The sequence below is a fragment of the Mobula birostris genome, chromosome 1 (genome assembly GCF_030028105.1).
Source record: "Mobula birostris isolate sMobBir1 chromosome 1, sMobBir1.hap1, whole genome shotgun sequence".
Lineage (NCBI taxonomy): Eukaryota > Metazoa > Chordata > Chondrichthyes > Myliobatiformes > Myliobatidae > Mobula > Mobula birostris.
The window spans coordinates 25,344,104-25,361,824 of record NC_092370.1 but is presented as its reverse complement, the minus strand read 5'-3'; the positions used below and the strand labels follow the sequence as shown (position 1 = coordinate 25,361,824).

At 43.2% G+C, this 17,721-nt stretch overlaps 1 protein-coding gene across 4 annotated transcripts in view; it reads right to left on the bottom strand.

Moving 5' to 3' along the window:
- The window catches only part of LOC140195107 (lethal(3)malignant brain tumor-like protein 4), a 402,850-nt gene that overhangs the window by 115,127 nt on the left and 270,002 nt on the right, over positions 1-17,721 (bottom strand). For all 4 annotated transcript variants that reach the window (XM_072252853.1, XM_072252873.1, XM_072252862.1 and 1 more), the window contains 2 exons: positions 14,503-14,676; positions 10,101-10,298 (listed from right to left, as the gene is read on the bottom strand). In XM_072252853.1, coding sequence (XP_072108954.1) covers positions 10,101-10,298; positions 14,503-14,676 — 372 coding nt within the window. The remainder of the gene's footprint in view (positions 1-10,100; positions 10,299-14,502; positions 14,677-17,721) is intronic.

Here is a 17,721-nt window from a genome sequence, read left to right as displayed (position 1 = left end):
AATTCCTGAGAGTATAGTCCCAGGCGTCTCAATCTTGTCTCATAAGTTAACCCCTTCATCCCTGGAATCAACTTGGTGAACCTCCTCTGCACTGCCTCCAAAGCCAGTATATCCTCCCTCACGCCTGGAGACCAGAACTGCACACAGTACTCCAGGTGCAGTCTCACCAGTACCCTGTATAGTTGCAGCAAGACCTCCCTGCTCTTGAATTCAATCCCTCTAGCAATGAAGGCCAACATTCCGTTTGCCTTCTTAATAACCTGTTGTACCTGCAAGCCAACTTTTTGCCATTCATGCACAAGCACTCCCAAGTCCCTCTGCACAACAGCATGCTGCAATCTTTCACCATTTAAATAATAATCTGCTCTTCTATTATTCCTTCCAACTCTCTGCCTTCTATTGGTTAACTAATTCACTGTCCATGCCAATACACTTCCTCTGACTCCATGCATCTGTATCTTATTTATAAGTCTCTTGTGCGGCACCTTATCGAACGCCTCCTGAAAATCCAAGTATACGACATCCACCTGTTCCCCTCTATCCACTGCACTCATTATGTCCTCAAAGAATTCCAGTAAGTTTGTCAAGCAGAACCTGTCCTTTCTGAATCCATTCTGCATCTGTCTAATGGAACCTCTCCTTTCTAAATGTTTCGCTATTTCTTCCTTAGTGACAGTTTCAAGCATTTTCCTGACTACAGATGTTAAGCTAACTGGCCTATAGTTGCCCATACTTTGCCTACATCCTTTTTTTGAAAAGTGACGTGACATTTGCTGTCTTCCAATCTGCCAGGACCTGCCCAGAGTCTAGAGAATTTTGGTAAATGATTACCAACGCCTCTAGTATAACACCTACCCATTCCCTCAGCACCCTGGGATGCATCCCATCAGGACCAGGGGACTTATTTACCTTCAGGCCCTCTAGTTTGCTCATCACTACCTCTTTAGTGACAGTGATTTTATCGAGGTCCTCACCTCCCATTTCGTCCATAACATCATTCCTTGGCGTATTAGACATGTCCTCCATTGTGAAGACCAACACAAAATAGTTGTTCAATGCCTCAGCCATTTCCTTATCACCCAATATCAATTTCTCCTTATCATCTTCCAAGGGACCTACACTGATTTTAGCCACCCTCTTCCGCTTTATACAGTGTATTTATAAAAACTTTTGCTGTTTTTATATTTTGTGCTAATTTACTTTCATACTCTATCTTCCCTTTCCTTATTTCTTGTTTAGTTGTTCTTTGTTGCTTTTTAAAGTTTTCCCAATCCTCCAGTCTCCCACTACTCTTTGCAACTTTGTACATGAGTTTTTAATTTGATACTATCTTTTACTTCCTTAGTTATCCAAGACTAAATAGGTAAGATGAATGCTGAAGGAAAATGATTTGGAATGAAAATAAATGCTGCAAAGACGAAGATGATGGTAGTATCACAGAAGAAAGAAGTCCCCAAAATCAGTATCAAAATCCATGGCGTAGGCATAGAGCATGTCAAGAAGTTTGTGTACTTGGGACAGAGGATGGGAAATGTGATACAGAAATTAGACGAAGAATTGAAATTGCAAGATCAACGTTCTGGAGCCTGAGTGACGTGCTGTGTGGCAAGAGGTTGGGTTTTGGGCTGCGTTGTAGAATTTGGAAATGCTACGTCTGGAGCAGTCTGCTGTATAGAGTCGAATCGTGGACCTTATGCAAGGAAGTGCAACGACGACTGGAGGCATTTGAGATGTGGTGTTTAAGGAGAATGCAGAAAATTAGATGGGTGATGAAGGTCAGTAATATGGAAGTGTTGAAGAGAGTGAGGAGAGAAAAGGAGTTGCTGAAGAATCTGCAGAAAAGGAAGCTGGAACATGCCGGACACTTGTTAAGAGGTGGTGGACTGCAGAAATAGTTATTGGAAGGGATGATAGAAGGAAAGAGGGAAAGAGGAAGGCAGCGAACCACTTGGTACGATAATGTGAGGCAATGGACCGGGTTGAGTTATACCGAGGCCAGAAAAAGAGCGCAAGATCGAAGAAGATGGAGGTGCATAGCCGCCAACCCTGGATTCGGGACGGCACCCACTGACTGACTGACTGACTATCCAAAGCTGGCTCTCCCCACACTTACTGTCCTTTCTTTTGACAGGAATATACTTTTGTTGAGCACTGTGAAAAATCTTTTTGAAAGCATTCCACTGTTCCTCAACTGTCCTACCAAATAGCCTGTGCTCCCAATCCACATTAGCCAACTCCTCCTTCATCCCGTTGTAGTCTCCCTTGCTCAAGCATAATACACTATTTTTAGATTTAACTATTTCATCCTCCATCTGTATGCGAAATTCAGTCACGCTATGATCACTCTTTCCAAGAGAATCCCTGACTACAAGATCGTTAATCTTACCTGTCTCATTGCACAGGACTAGATCTAAGATACTATTTTCCCTTGTAGGCTCACTAACATGCTGCACAAGAAAGCCATCATGGATGCATTCTATGAAGTTCTCCTCAAGACTTCCTTGACCAACCTGATTCACCCAATCTATGTGGAAGTTAAAATCCCCCATGACAACTGCCATTCCATTCTTACAAGCCTCAGTTATTTCTTGGTTAATCACCTCTGCCACTGCAATATTTTTATTAGGTGGCCTAGAGACAACTTCCACCAGTGATTTTTTTCCCTTTACTATTTTTAATCTCTACCCAGATGGACTCAACATTCTGCTCCGTAGATCTTATATCGTCTCTCACAGTCACCCTGATCTCATCCTTAATTAAGAGTGCCACCCCATCTCCTCTGCCTACCTTTCCGTATTACCTGATACCCCTGGATATTTAAGTCCCAGCCATCTCCACCTTGCAACCAGGTTTCTGTAATGGCCACTAAATAATATGTCTTGGTACTGATCTGTGTCACAAGTTCACTAACCTTGTTTCTAATACTATGGGCATTTAGATAAAGTGCCCTTACACTCATTGTCCTTTAGAATCTAGTGACCCATTGAGATTTTTGTTTTTTACTTTTATACACTCTACTCTTACTTTTTTCTTCACTAACTCTAGCTTTGGTCTCTGCATCATGTCCCTCTTCTTTTCTATGTGGGTTCCCATCCCCCTGCCATATTAGGCACAGGAACAATGGTGGATGTTTTGAAGCCGGAGGGCCCTCTGCACTGGGAGACGGAGAGATTAAATACGTCTGTAAACACAACTTCCAGTTGTGCCATGCACTCTCTGAGTACCCGCCCCGGGATGCCATCTGGCCCTGCAGCCTTGTGATCGTCCACTCGTTGGAGGCACCTGCGTACTTCAGACTCAAAGATGACCAAGGTGCAGGTTGCTTTGGCAGCCCTTCTCAGGGTCTCAGTGTTGGCGGCATTGAACCGAGCGTAAAAGAAGATTTAGCTCACCTGGAAGAGAGGCAGTGATGTTGGAAACTCCACTGCGTTTAGCTTTGAAGTCTGCGATGGTGTGCAGACCTTGCCATAAGCTGTGTGTGCTGTTGGTGGAGAGTTGTGTCTGGATCTTGTCCCTGTATTGTCGTTTCACAGCCTTGATGACTTTGCGTAGATCGTAGCTGCATTTCTTGAGCTCCTCTTGGTTACCAGCAGCAAAAGCTCAATCTCGCGCAGTAAATGCAGCACGCACAGAACTGTTCATTGAAGGTTTCTGGTTTGGATTGACCCTGACTGATTTTTGGGAGACAACGTTCTCAATGCACTTCCGGATGCAGCTCGTGACCCCTTCTGTGAACTCGGAAACATCCTCATCATGAAAGACATTCCAGCTGACGTCATCAAAGCAGTCCTGTAGAATGGAGACCGATTGGTTGGACCAACAGTGGACGGTTTTACTATTGCCACCTCTTGTTCTGCCTGTACACGGGCAGAAGAAAGATGGAGGAATGATCCGACATCCCAAATAGCCAACAGAGAAGCACTTTGTAGGCGTCGCAGAAGAGAGAGTAGCAGTGGTCGAGTATCCTATCTCCCCCTGTGCTCACCTGGATGTGTTGACAGAACTTTGGAGAGATTTTAGACAGCAATGCTCTTATTATAGTCTCCAGCAACGATGGACTGAAAACTGCTGATAATTTGACGGGAACATCTTTTAAGAGAACACTTAGACCAGTGAAAATAGGCCACAAACGTTCATGTGACTGATGCTAATTAGAAACTATTCGGGAACAGTCCCCTGTCCCAATTAAACAGCATAGTGTGTCAAATAAACATAGGGAATCCTGGCCATTTCCTCCATTAGTATTTTTATTCTTTAAGAGTTGACCCAAATAAGCAGCTGCTCCTATTAACCAATAGCCCAATTAACTGGAATCCACTGTATATAAAATAGAACTGGATAATGCAGCCATCAATGGAAGAGAAAAGCTAAAATGCATTTTTCAAAATAAACCTATAAAAGGTAAAGATTAGCTGCTCTAAATTTTTACAAAAGCGTATTTCTGTAGTAAGTGTGGAGTGATGAAGTGTATAGGATGGAAGCAGCTCCTATATTTTTGTGGAGATTAAACCAACAAGGAATTATCATTTCTACACAAATATGACATGCTCTCCTATATTAGAAACAGAAGTGACTTTGGTTTACAGAGATATTTCCTGAGATTCAATGTAAATTAATTCAGAAAGATATTTTATTTCCCATATGAGCTTGGGTCATTCATCAATATGTCTTCTTGACATTTATCAGGTAGTTCCACATGTTCTAAACACCCTTAATTATACAAACGTTTGTAAGTGGAATTAGACTGTATAACATTGTGATTTTCATTCTTTTAAACTTCTGATTATTTTAAAGTTGCTGGAAAAACAAGCTAATAAATATGCCAGAACACACACAAAATACTGGAGGAACTCAGCAGTACAGGCAGCACCTATGGAGAGAAATAAAGAGCTGACATTTTGGGATGAGACCCTTTGTCAGGAGAAAAATAAGAGTTGGGACACATTGGGACCAGTCCACTTTGGCCCACTTATGCGACTGCCCCAATTAGCTCTAGTCTCATGGAAGCAACTAAAATGGCAGAGAAAAGACAAACTACCATTTAACTGAGTAACAAATTTTACATTTAAATAAAATACAGAATGAATTAGAACACTATCAATACTACTACAGTATTATAAAACTGTGTATTAATTCAATGTACGCTGCCACGTTCTTTTGATTGAATGTAAGTTCAATTGACTTGATATACAGAAACATAGAAATCCACAGCACATTATAGGCCCTTTGGCCCACAATGTTGTGCTGACCATGTAGTCTACTCTAGAAGCTGCCAAGAATTTCCCTACCACATAACCCTCTATTTTTCTAAACCATGTACCGAAGAATCTCTTAAAAGACCCCATTGTATCCACCTCTACCACCCTCGCCAGCAGTGCATTCCATGCACCCACCAATCTCTGTGTGAAACACTCACTTCTGACATCCCCCCTGTACCTACCTCCAAGCACCTTAAAACCATGACCCTCATGTTAGCCATTTCAGCCCTGGGAAAAAGCCTCTGTCTATCTACATGATGAATGCCTCTCATTATCTTATGCACCTCTATCAGATCACCTCTCATCCTCTGTCACTCCAAGGAGGAGAGGCCGAGTTCACTCAACCTATTCTCATGAGGCATGCTCTCCAATCCACGTAACATTCTTTTAAATCTCCTCTGGGCTCTATAGTGTCCATATCCTTCCTGTAATTAGGCGACCAGAACTGAACGCAGTGCTCCAAGTGGGGTCTAACTAAGGTCTTATATAGCTGTAACATTACCTCACGGCTCTTGAACTCAGTCCCACGGTTGATGAAGGCCAGCACACCATATGCCTTCTTAACAACACCGTCAACCTGCGTAGCAGCTTTGAGTGTCCTATGGACATGGACCCCAAGATCTTGCTGATCCTCCACACTGCCAAGAGTCTTACCAGTAATATTATACTCTGTCTTCAAATTTGACCTACCAAAATGAACCACTTCACACTTATCTGGGTTGAACTCCATTTGCCACTTCTCAGCCCGTTCTGCATCCTATCATGTCCTGCTGTAACCTCTGACAACCCTACAGACTATCCGCAACATTCCCAACTTTTGTGTTATCAGCAAACTTACTAGCCCACTCTTCTACTTCCTCATCCAGGTCACAAAGAGGAGGGGTCGCAGAACAGATCCCTGTGGAAACACCACTGGTCACAATCCTCCATTCAGAATACGAACCATCTACAACCACCTGGTGATGGCCTGGTGGAAGAAGATATCCAGGAGCCTGTTGGTCCTGGCTTTAATGCGACGGTACCATTTCCCAGATGGTAGCAGCTGGAACAGTTTGTGGTTGGGGTGACTCAGGTCCCCAATGAAACTGTGAAAGTCTTGAAGAGTGGGAAGTTCACATCCACAGATGTGCTGGGCTGTCTGCACCACTCTCTGCAGAGTCCTGAGATTGAATACAGTTCCCATACCAGGCAGTGATACAGCCAGTCAGGATGCTCCCAATTGTGCCCCTGTGGAAAGTTCTTACGATTTGGGTTCTCATGCCAAACTTCTTCAACTGTCTGAGGTGAAAGAGGCGCTGTTGTGCTTTTTTCACCACACAGCTGGTATGTACAGACCAAGTGAAATCCTCGGTGATGTGTTTCCCGAGGAACTTAAAGCCTGTTCACCCTCTCAGCCTCAGATCCACTGATATCAATAGGGGTGAGCGTGTTTCCGTTTCTCCTGTAGTCCACAACCAGCTCCTTTGTTTTTGTGACATCGAGGAAGAGGTTGTTTTCTTGACACCACTGTCTCAGGGTGATGACTTCTCTGTAGGCTGCCTCATTATCATTTGAGAAAAGGCCAATCAATGTAGTATCATCAGCAAATTTAATTAGCAGATTGGAGCTGTGGGTGGTGACACAGTTGTGGGTATACAGAGAGTAAAGGAGGGGGCTTAGGACACAGCCCTGGGGGGCTCCTGTGTTGTAAATGAACAAAATCAGTGCAGATAGTGGACTGCCTTCATAAGACAGTGGACTGCCTTCATACAATGCTAACGATGATTGCATGCTCCAAATATTCATTTTATTCTAACATTCATCTGATTATTGATACCCTCAGATTCTTCATAGTTCCTAACTTGTGCGGCAGTGAAATAGTTTACTTTTCTCTCACAGCTGTTCTGGGCATCTCCAGACCGGAATGCTTGAAACCACAGTGAGCAAAATAGTTCTGAATTGTCTTAACGCTTAGTTCTCACCAACTATCAGTGACAAAAATCTCAGCTTTTTGAACACAGACACACGCAACTGACGCTATTTAAAAGCTGTTCACTCTCAGCATGGTGTGGTCTCTAATGGCCACAAAGGTGCATGCATCTGACACTAGTTCAAACCTGTTGGGCAACAATCTCCTGCCCCAATTAGGTGGTATAGTTTCCCAAGTAACCCAATGGAATCCCGGCTATTTTCTTAATTAGTTTTTGTTCTTTTAAGAGCTGTCTCAAATAAGCGGCAGTCCTGATTAACCGGTGGCCCAATTAACTGGAATTCACTGTATTCCAAATTGCAGCATGAGTCTTGCCTATGACCCCACATCCCATTAGCAAACTAAAAATATATTTCAGAAACCATGTATGGATGTCCTCATCCGTATCAAAGGTTAATCCATACAGGGATACAGTACTGTGAAGCCTAATTGTTCTCAATAATGCTCTTTGAAATATTCAGTAATATTTTCTTGAGTTTAACTTAGTTTGGAAAGACTGCTGGTTTCCAGATTAACTCGTCCATTACTAAATGACAATAAAAGAGGTCAAGCAACACACATCAAAGTTGCTGGTGAACGCAGCAGGCCAGGCAGCATCTCTCGGAAGAGGTGCAGTCGACGTTTCAGGCCGAGACCCTTCATCAGGACTAACTGAAAGAAGAGTGAGTAAGGGATTTGAAAGTGGGAGGGGGAGGGGGAGATCCAAAATGACAGGAGAAGACAGGAGGGGGAGGGATGGAGCCAAGAGCTGGACAGGTGATTGGCAAAAGGGATACGAGAGGATCATGGGACAGGAGGTCCGGGAAGAAAGACAAGGGCGGGGGGGGGGGCACCCAGAGGATGGGCAAGGGGTATATTCAGAGGGACAGAGGGAGAAAAAGGAGACTGAGAGAAAGAATGTGTGCATAAAAATAAATAACAGATGGGGTACGAGGGGGAGGTGGGGCATTAGCGGAAGTTAGAGAAGTCAATGTTCATGTCATCAAGTTGGAGGCTACCCAGACGGAATATGTGTTGTTCCTCCAACCTGAGTGTGGCTTCATCTCTACAGTAGAGGAGGCCGTGGATAGACATGTCAGAATGGGAATGGGACGTGGAATTAAAATGTGTGGCCACTGGGAGATCCTGCTTTCTCTGGCGGACAGAGCGTAGGTGTTCAGCAAAGCGGTCTCCCAGTCTGCGTCGGGTCTCACCAATATATAAAAGGCCACATCGGGAGCACCGGACACAGTATATCACCCCAGCCGACTCACAGGTGAAGTGTCGCCTCACCTGGAAGGACTGTTTGGGGCCCTGAATGGTGGTAAGGGAGGAAGTGTAAGGGCATGTGTAGCACTTGTTTCGCTTACACGGATAAGTGCCAGGAGGGAGATCAGTGGGGAGGGATGGGGGGGACGAATGGACAAGGGAGTCGCGTAGGGAGCGAAATCTGCGGAAAGCAGAGAGAGCGGGGAGGGAAAGATGTGCTTAGTGGAGGGATCCCATTGGAGGTGGCAGAAGTTACAGAGAATAATATGTTGGACCCGGAGGCTGGTGGGGTGGTAGGTGAGGACCAGGGGAACCCTATTCCTAGTGGGGTGGCGGGAGGATGGAGTGAGAGCAGATGTACGTGAAATGGGGGAGATGTGTTTAAGAGCAGAGTTGATAGTGGAGGAAGGGAAGCCCCCTTCTTTAAAAAAGGACATCTCCCTCGTCCTAGAATGAAAAGCCTCATCCTGAGAGCAGATGTGGAGGAGACGGAGGAATTGCAAGAAGGGGATGGCGTTTTTGCAAGAGACAGGGTGAGAAGAGGAATAGTCCAGATAGCTGTAAGAGTCAGTAGGCTTATAGTAGACATCAGTAGATAAGCTGTCTCCAGAGATAGAGACAGAAAGATCTAGAAAGGGGAGGGAGGTGTCGGAAATGGACCAGGTAAACTTGAGGGCAGGGTGAAAGTTGGAGGCAAAGTTAATAAAATCAACAAGCTCAGCATGCGTGCAGGAAGCAGCGCCAATGCGGTCGTCGATGTAGTGAAGGAAAAGTGGGGGACAGATACCAGAATAGGCACGGAGCATAGATTGTTCCACAAAGCCAACAAAAAGGCAGGCATAGCTAGGACCCATACGGGTGCCCATAGCTACACCTTTAGTTTGGAGGAAGTGGGAGGAGCCAAAGGAGAAATTATTAAGAGTAAGGACTAATTCCGCTAGACAGAGCAGAGTGGTGGTAGAGGGGAATTGATTAGGTCTGGAATCCAAAAAGAAGCGTAGAGCCTTGAGACCTTCCTGATGGGGGATGGAAGTATATAGGGACTGGACATCCATGGTGAAAATAAAGTGGTGGGGGCCAGGGAACTTAAAATCGAAAAGATTAAGAGCGTGAGAAGTGTCACGAACATAGGTAGGAAGGGATTGAACAAGGGGGGATAAAACCGTGTCGAGGTATGCAGAAACGAGTTCGGTGGGGCAGGAGCAAGCTGAGACAATGGGTCGGCCAGGACAGGCAGGTTTGTGGATCTTGGGTAGGAGGTAGAAACGGGAAGTGCGGGGTGTGGGAACTATAAGGTTGGTAGCAGTGGATGGGAGATCCCCTGAGCGGATAAAGTCGGTGATGGTGTGGGAGACAATGGCCTGGTGCTCCTTAGTGGGGTCACGATCGAGTGGTAAATAAGAGGAGGTATCCGCGAGTTGTCGCTGTGCCTCGGCAAGGTAGAGGTCAGTACGCCAGACTGCAACAGCATCCCCCTTATCGGCGCAGGGGACTGCGTGTCCTCATAATCTAATCTAAAATCCTCTCTCATTCACCAATACGTTTTCTTGTCATCAGGTCACACACCTTGAACTTTCTGTCAATAAAACCTTGTTTCTTATTAAACAGCTAGTATGCTTTATTACCTGTTTTGCTGTTTGGTCCTTTTGCGTTGAATGAATGATAATACTGATTTATTGTCAGCGGGCCCCTCATCATCCTGTGGCTCTATTTTGACCTTGAGCTGGTTTTGTTCAGCTAGAGGGCAACCTGAGAGTCGGTGGTGTGCCGTGTATTTTCCAGTTATGTGACCAGACCCATTACAACCGGGAGTAGGACATTTTCTGTAACATGAAACAAGAAAGATTCAACAAGCTTTTCAACAACATCTTTGTAATAACAAGCTCTTTATACACCGATTTCAACCATTTGACTGACTGCATCTGTAACAGGAAAGTGAGGATTTATTTCATTGGAGAATGGAAATCTTTGTATTTCAAGTCTGGTGCCAACATTGGACATTTATATAGGCTCCAAAGACATCCCCATTCTCAATGATGGTTCAAGCCTGCACAGAAGTGCTAAATGCAAGTTGTTTGAAAATCATCTTTAATTCTAAGGACCTTAGGCACATACGCAGTGCCTGTAAAAAGTACTCACCCCCCTAGGAAGTTTTTACATTTTATTGTTTTACAACATTGAAACACAGTGGATTTCATTTGAAACAAGAGAAAATCTGCAGATGCTGGAAATCCAAGCAACACACACAAAATGCTGGAGGAACTCAACAGACCAGGCAGCATCTATGGAAAACAGTACAGTTGGTAATTCAGGTCGAGACCCTTTGGCAGGACTGGAGGGAAGTGCTGAGGAGTAGATGTAAAAGGTGGGGGAGGGGAGAGAAAACACAAGGTGATAGGTGAAACCTGAAGGGGGAGGGATGAAGTAAAGTGCTGGGAAGTTGATTGGTGAAAGAGATACTGGGCTGGAGAAGGGGGAATCTGATAGGAGAGGACAGAAGGCCAAGGGAGAAAGGAAAGGCGGGGGGAGGAGCACCAGAGGGATGGGCAAGGGGATAAGGTGAGAGAGGGAAAATGGGATGGGGAATGGTGAAAGGGGGTGGGGGGTGCATTACCAGAAGTTTGAGAATCGATGTTAATGCCATCAGGTTGGAGGGTACCCAGATGGAATTCGAGGTGTCATTTATTAATTTGGATTTTTTGACACTGATCAACAGAAACGACTCTTTTGTGTCCAAATGAAAACAATTTTCTACAAATTGGTCTACATTTATTACAATTATTAAACACAAAATAACTGATTGCATAATTACTCACCCCCTTCAAGTCAGTATTTAGTAGATACACCTTTGGCAGCAATTACAGCATTGAGTCTGTGTGGATAGGTCTCTGTCAGCTTTGTACATCTGGACAGTGCAATTTTTTTCCACCCTTCTTTACAAAACTGCTCAAACTCTGTCAGATTGCATGAGGATTGTAGTGAACAACACGTTTCAAGTCCAGTCACAAATTTTCAATTGGATTCAGGTCTGGACTCTGACTTGGCCATTCCAGGACATTAGCTTTGTTGTTTTTAAGCCACTCCTGTGTAGCTTCAGCTTTATGCTTGGGATCACTGTCTTGCTGGAAGACAAATCTTCCAAGATGTAGTTCTCTTGCAGACTGCATCAGGCTTTCCTTCAGGATTTCCCTGCACTTTGCTGCATTCATTTTACCCTCTACCTTCACAAGCCTTCCAGAGCCTGCTGCAGTGCAGCATCCCCACAGCATGATGCAGACACCACCATGCTTCATGGTAGGGATGGTGTGTTTTTGATGACGTGAAGTGTTTGGCTTATATCAAACATAGCATTTGATCTGATGGCCAAAAAGCTCAATTTTGGTTTCATCAGACCCCAAGAACTTTCTTCCAGATTACTTCAGAGTCTCCCACGTCTTCTGGCAAATTCCAGTAGAGATTTCATGTGACTTTTTTTTCAACAGTGGCTTTCTCTTTGCCACTCTCCCATAAAGCTGCAACTGGTAAAGCACCGGGGCAACAGTTGTTGTATATGCAGTCACTCCCATCTCAGCCAGTGAAGCTTGTAACTCCTCCTGAGTTGTCATAGGTCTCTCGGTGGCCTCCCTCACTAGTCCCCTTCTTGCACAGTCACTCAGTTTTTGAGGACGGCCTGCTCTAGGCAGATTTAGAGCGCATTTCCATTTCTTGATGATTGACTTAACTGTACTCCAAGGGATATTCAGTTTCTTGGAAATTTTTTGTATCCATCTTCTGGCTTGTGCTTTACAATAACCTTTTTGCGGAGTTGCTTGGAGAGTTCTTTTGTCTCCATTGTGTAGTTTTTGCCAGGATACTGACTCACCAGCACTTTTAATGGCAGTTGGCAGTCCAACTTAAAGGTGCATTACTGCCACCAACTGAGAGTTGGAAAATAAAACCCCTACTAGTTCTTTATCAAATGAAAACTAAATTAGCCCAAAAAACCCTATAAATTGTAAAGAAAGGCAATATTGTGAAATAAATTAGTCACTTCCATAACTTAGTAAAGCTTTTAAAAGAAAACTACCCACCCCCAAAGATAGTAGTGCAGCCTATATTTGCTCTTTCAAACATATACTTCACATTGTAAAAGAGTGTGTTCAACTGTTTCACCTTGATGACAAAACCTAACACCCCAGAGTGACAGTTTCCGACAAGATATAAGGAATAATTAAGCATATGCCTAATTCTGAGTCGAGTCAATATAATTCCTTCCCCTCATTTTACCCCTTTCTCCCAAAAATCTAACAGTTTTATGTATTCTGTAAAGGTGTCACCTCTTATGCCAATTAACCCACAAGTCTTGCCATAATCCCTGAGTTCTTAGCCCCACCAACTGCTTAGCTTCTGATTTGCGAAGTGCAAGGTCTATGTCCACAGTTGAACTTTTAACAGCTAATATTGTCCAAACAATCAACACGCTCATTCCCTTCAACACCTTAATATGGAGGGACCCACAAGAAGCAGATGTGTAAACCAATAGTTTGAATATAAAGTTTGAAGAGTTTCTAGCAGTAAATCTGACCCAATCAGTTAGACCTTCCAGATACAGGTGTATTTTTACTACCATCAATTGAAACACCTTGACTGCCCGCCGGTGATCTCCATTCTAAAATCAATTGGCTGCACCAGTGATGATTTGGTGTGTTATATTAAAGGGGGTGAATTCTTATGCAATCAATTATTTTGTGTTTTATATTTGTAATTAATTAGATCATTTTGCCAAGATCTGTTTTCACTTTGACACGGAGGAGTATTTTTCTGTTGATCCGTGTCAAAAAGCCAAATTAAATCCACTGTGATTCAATGTTGTAAAACAATAAAACATAAAAACTTCCAAGGGGGTGTATACTTTTCATAAGCACTGTATATAGACGTCTGTAAAATTACAATGGTACTGTGCAAAAGTCTTCGGCACATATATATATATGTCTAGAAGGCCTAAGACTTTTGCACAGTGGCTCTAGTAATTTTATGTAGTGCACTGCACTACTGCCACACAAAAAAAAAATTCATGACATACGTGAGTGATGATAAACCTGATTCTGATATGGGTCTCTTTTGTGGACTGAGTATTGGAAGGGGGCAGGGAGAGGGGAATCATGGTTGGAAAAAAGGAGGAGGGGAAGGGAGGAGGGAGGCACCAGAGAGATATTCTCTAATGATCAATAAGCCAACTCTTTGGAATTAATGACCTTGCCTGGTATCTCAGGGCTGGGTGAGTCTGTACTCGTACCATCCCCACCCCAACACGCCTTCTCTGCCACCTGTCCCACACCCCCCTGCAGCAGTTCACCCTCCCCATTCCCAACATCCTTTGCTCCTGCCAGATTTACAAGCTCACTCTCCGCTCCACGTTGACAAAGTGATGAACTGTTCAGATATCTGATGGCTGAGGGGAAGAAACTCTTCCTAAGTTTGTTTGGAAACAGAGTAAAGGCTGTTTGAGGTCCCTGGCTGGTGGGAATCGAAGAGATGACAAAAAGAGTGCTATATCACCCACAGTTGCAATGGAAAGCACTTTAAGATGGTGGCTGATGGGAATGGAAGAGTGCACCAGGGAGTTGCAAAGGAAATAGTCCTTATGAAATGCTGAAAGGAGAGGAGAAAATGTCTGGTGTTTATTTTCACTCAGATGCTGTGGAAACACCCTGAGTGCTCAGCAGGAGAGTTACCAGCTGTAGATGACTTGGTCTTTGCTCTGTTTAGGTATCAATGGCTTGTGTTTAGATCTAAAAGTGTTTAGATCCGGTTCAAAGCAGACTGTGGTTCTTCAGACAATAACGCAATCCAAGCCCAAAAGCCACAACAACTGGATAACATTCTGCTTTGGCAGGCAAGTACCAAGAAACTTCCTACCACTGAAGATTCATACAATCTCCGACAAAACTACCTGTTCTTTACATGTGATGAATACAATGTAGCCAATGGAACGAGTCACAGAGCACAGAAAATTACATTAAAATATAATAACTGAAACAGTTTTACCTTGCGTCATTAACACTTCCCTCTGGCTTCCCACTTGAACCATTACTATCAAGACGTTTAGTTCTTGGAACAAAAGGAATGGGAACAAGAGTCATCTGTTTCTCTCCTCCTAATCTGTCGTGAATTATTGACTCCTTCTTCATGTTGAGCTCTGAATAGGGGCATCCAAAGGCACTAAATTCACAAAAGAATGGACAATACCGCGTTACGTATTATTTAACTTTCACAGGAGCGCAAATTATTCATCATCCGTTTCTCTGAAAAACTAAGTTCAATTCCCACATGAACAGATCAATTACAAAATCCAAGGTGTGAAAAATAACTTGCTATTTAAGAACAAAATCACCTGAAGGTGATCTGAAAAGAGATCAGTTGAAGGTAATTACGCTACGATGCTATGAATGCCAATTTAAAGAATGAGCAAATCTGGAGTCAGAAAGCTGGTCATAGGGACAAAAGAAGAAAGCTTCTTTTATTAAAAGGACATTAGGAAGGAAGATTTCTTTTTTGATATATTACCGATAAGAGCTTTTAGTTCCAGAATCTACATCTGTTGGTTGCAGCAGTGTGATGTGAGCTCATGCTTAAATCATTAATCCGAGTCCATGGAGTATTAGCCTCACCAATTAACAACCACGCGATGGTCCCCGAGGTCTTCCGAAGGTTGTTAATAAACTTGATCGCTTCACATGATACGGTCTTACAATATCTGTCTTTTTAAACACAGGCAACACTTTTTAACTTGTTTAACGCCTGGGGGCAGCACGGTACCGAAGCGGTTAGCACAACACTTTACCGTACCAGCGATCGGGGTTCAATTCCCGCTGCTGCCTGTAAGGAGTTTGTACGTTCTCCCCGTGATCCCGCGGGTTTCCTCCAGGTGCTCCGGTTTCCTGTCAGCTGGGCATTGTAAATTGTCCCTTGATTAAGCTAAGATTAAATTGGAGGATTGCTGGGCGGTGAGGCTCGAAGGACTGGAAGGGACTACTCTGCACTGTATGTTAATAAATAAATAGCAACATCATTTCTGATCAGTTCCTTGAATAAAGAAGACAGGTGAAAACTTTCCAAATGAATTTCAGAATATGGTGCCGTAACAGACACCTTTTGATGGTCGTGCAGTAATATTACCAAATTAGCAACCCAGAGGTGTGGATGAACAATACAGGGTGGACAGTTTAACTACAATTCCACCCACTTATAGTTAATAACCTTTTATTTTAGAAAGGAAAACGTCTTTGTAATGATGACCATGAACCTACTGGATGGTCATAAAATTTCATGAATTTCATTAATATCCTCTTGACTTTTTGAGGACGACCAGGTATAAGCATGGGACATTGACCTTGTCAATGCTGCTTGGATTCCAAAAAAAAAAGGTATGAAAAGAAGCATTGATGAATTGGTGGGAATTTTACAAGTGGCCAAAGTCAAAGGAACTAAATATTGAAATGTGGAGAAGTTGTGCAGCCGGGACAGAATACAAAGAGAGACAAATACACTTACAAACTATAGAAAGGAAATTAGACATGAGGATGATTCTATTTTAGATTCAAGCCTAAGAATGTAAAGGGTCTGAACACAGTAAAATATAAAACTAGGTACCCTATTCTGCATCAACATCAGCATCAGATTCCAGCACAACAAGGTCACTCCAGCTCCAGCCAGTCTCGCAAAGTCATCCATGCATACACTTGTGGACCGGTGGCGGATCTATTCCATAAACTATGCAAATCAGCAGCCAAGGTTTCAAACCCTCCACCCCCATATTCACCACTTGACCGAGCAGTCAGTTAGCTGGCTCTAATGCGATCCTGAAGGACTTGGCTATTAAAACTGGGTCTGCAGCAAGTAGAACTCCATCATGGATGTCCCAAGTCTGGCTGCCAAAGGAGGAGGGTTGGGCATGGGGTTAACGACCACATTGTGTAAAAACCCAGCACTACAGAAATGCTAACAGATGCTCCAAAGACCACATCCCTGGGAGAGGAAGGTTTTTCAACAGGCTACACCTTGAAACACTGAAAGACAGGCCCAGGACAAAGGAGTCTGGCAAGCTTCTTTCGGTGGGCGATGCCCCAGTAGGGGTGGTGGGCTTAAGAAGCAGCAGCAACAGGGAGTGAGTGAAGATTAAATCTACTTTCTCTCATCCTCATCAATCTGCCTGCTGCAGGTGCACATTCCCAAGACAGTGCAGCCAGCAGTAACCGTAACAAAATCCTTGAGAAAATCAATACCTGCCTTAAACTGAGGAAACTATCATAGCGTCTGTGGCACAACTATCTTGTGAACGGATTTTGGCAACTCAACACAGAATATTCAAGAGGCATTGTCGTCCATCATAATAAACAAACTGTATTCTACTATCATATGCAATCTCATGGACCAGAATATCTCAATTTGACCTTCACTGAGAGTCCTTGGTATAGAATGATTTTTTAAATTCCATGAGCAAGTTATTTTCATGGCCTATTGGATTCTGAAGGAAGGACCTGATAAAATCAGCTTAAGACTCATACTGTAACTCACCAAGAATAATTTTATTAATGACATACCATTGCCTTTATGGGTCTACACATATCTCAGTATTCCCTTGTTAGAAAGTATTTTTAGATCACATCATACATAAAACAGTTGCTATGCCTTTTGGACAGCTTTACATTTGATGAAGATGGTAAAAATGCAACAACCAAACAGAAAAATGAATATTTTTTGCAGGTCTCTAGCTGTGCTGGTGACCTTTCTATTGCAATAAATACGAGAGGTGTTGCAATTCCTGTTAAGCTGGCAGAACAAAAAAAAGCATAAGATAGTCCTAACTAGTTTTCCTATCGGCAGTATTACTTCTAATTTAAAACTCCAGATTTAACAACTTTACACATAACATAACAGTCAAGAACTTCTTTTTTACGAGAAACTTCACTTCAATGTTCAGCTGTGTATTTTTTCCCTACAAAGTAACATTTACTGCTTGCCAAGTAATAAATGATCTTGCACAGGTTACAGAAACAGGCTAAAAGATTATCTGAGATCCAAAGACAATCGAATTAATTTGAAATCTGTAAATTTAAGGGATAGCTGTCGAATTAACCCTGCTGTTCACCTGTGACCAACATGAATAAGATCAATGCCTTTCAGTTGCTTGTACTGAGGGATTATATTGTAGAGATAGGCTTTGAGGTTTACCCCAATGAATATCACCATGATGAAAACATGATT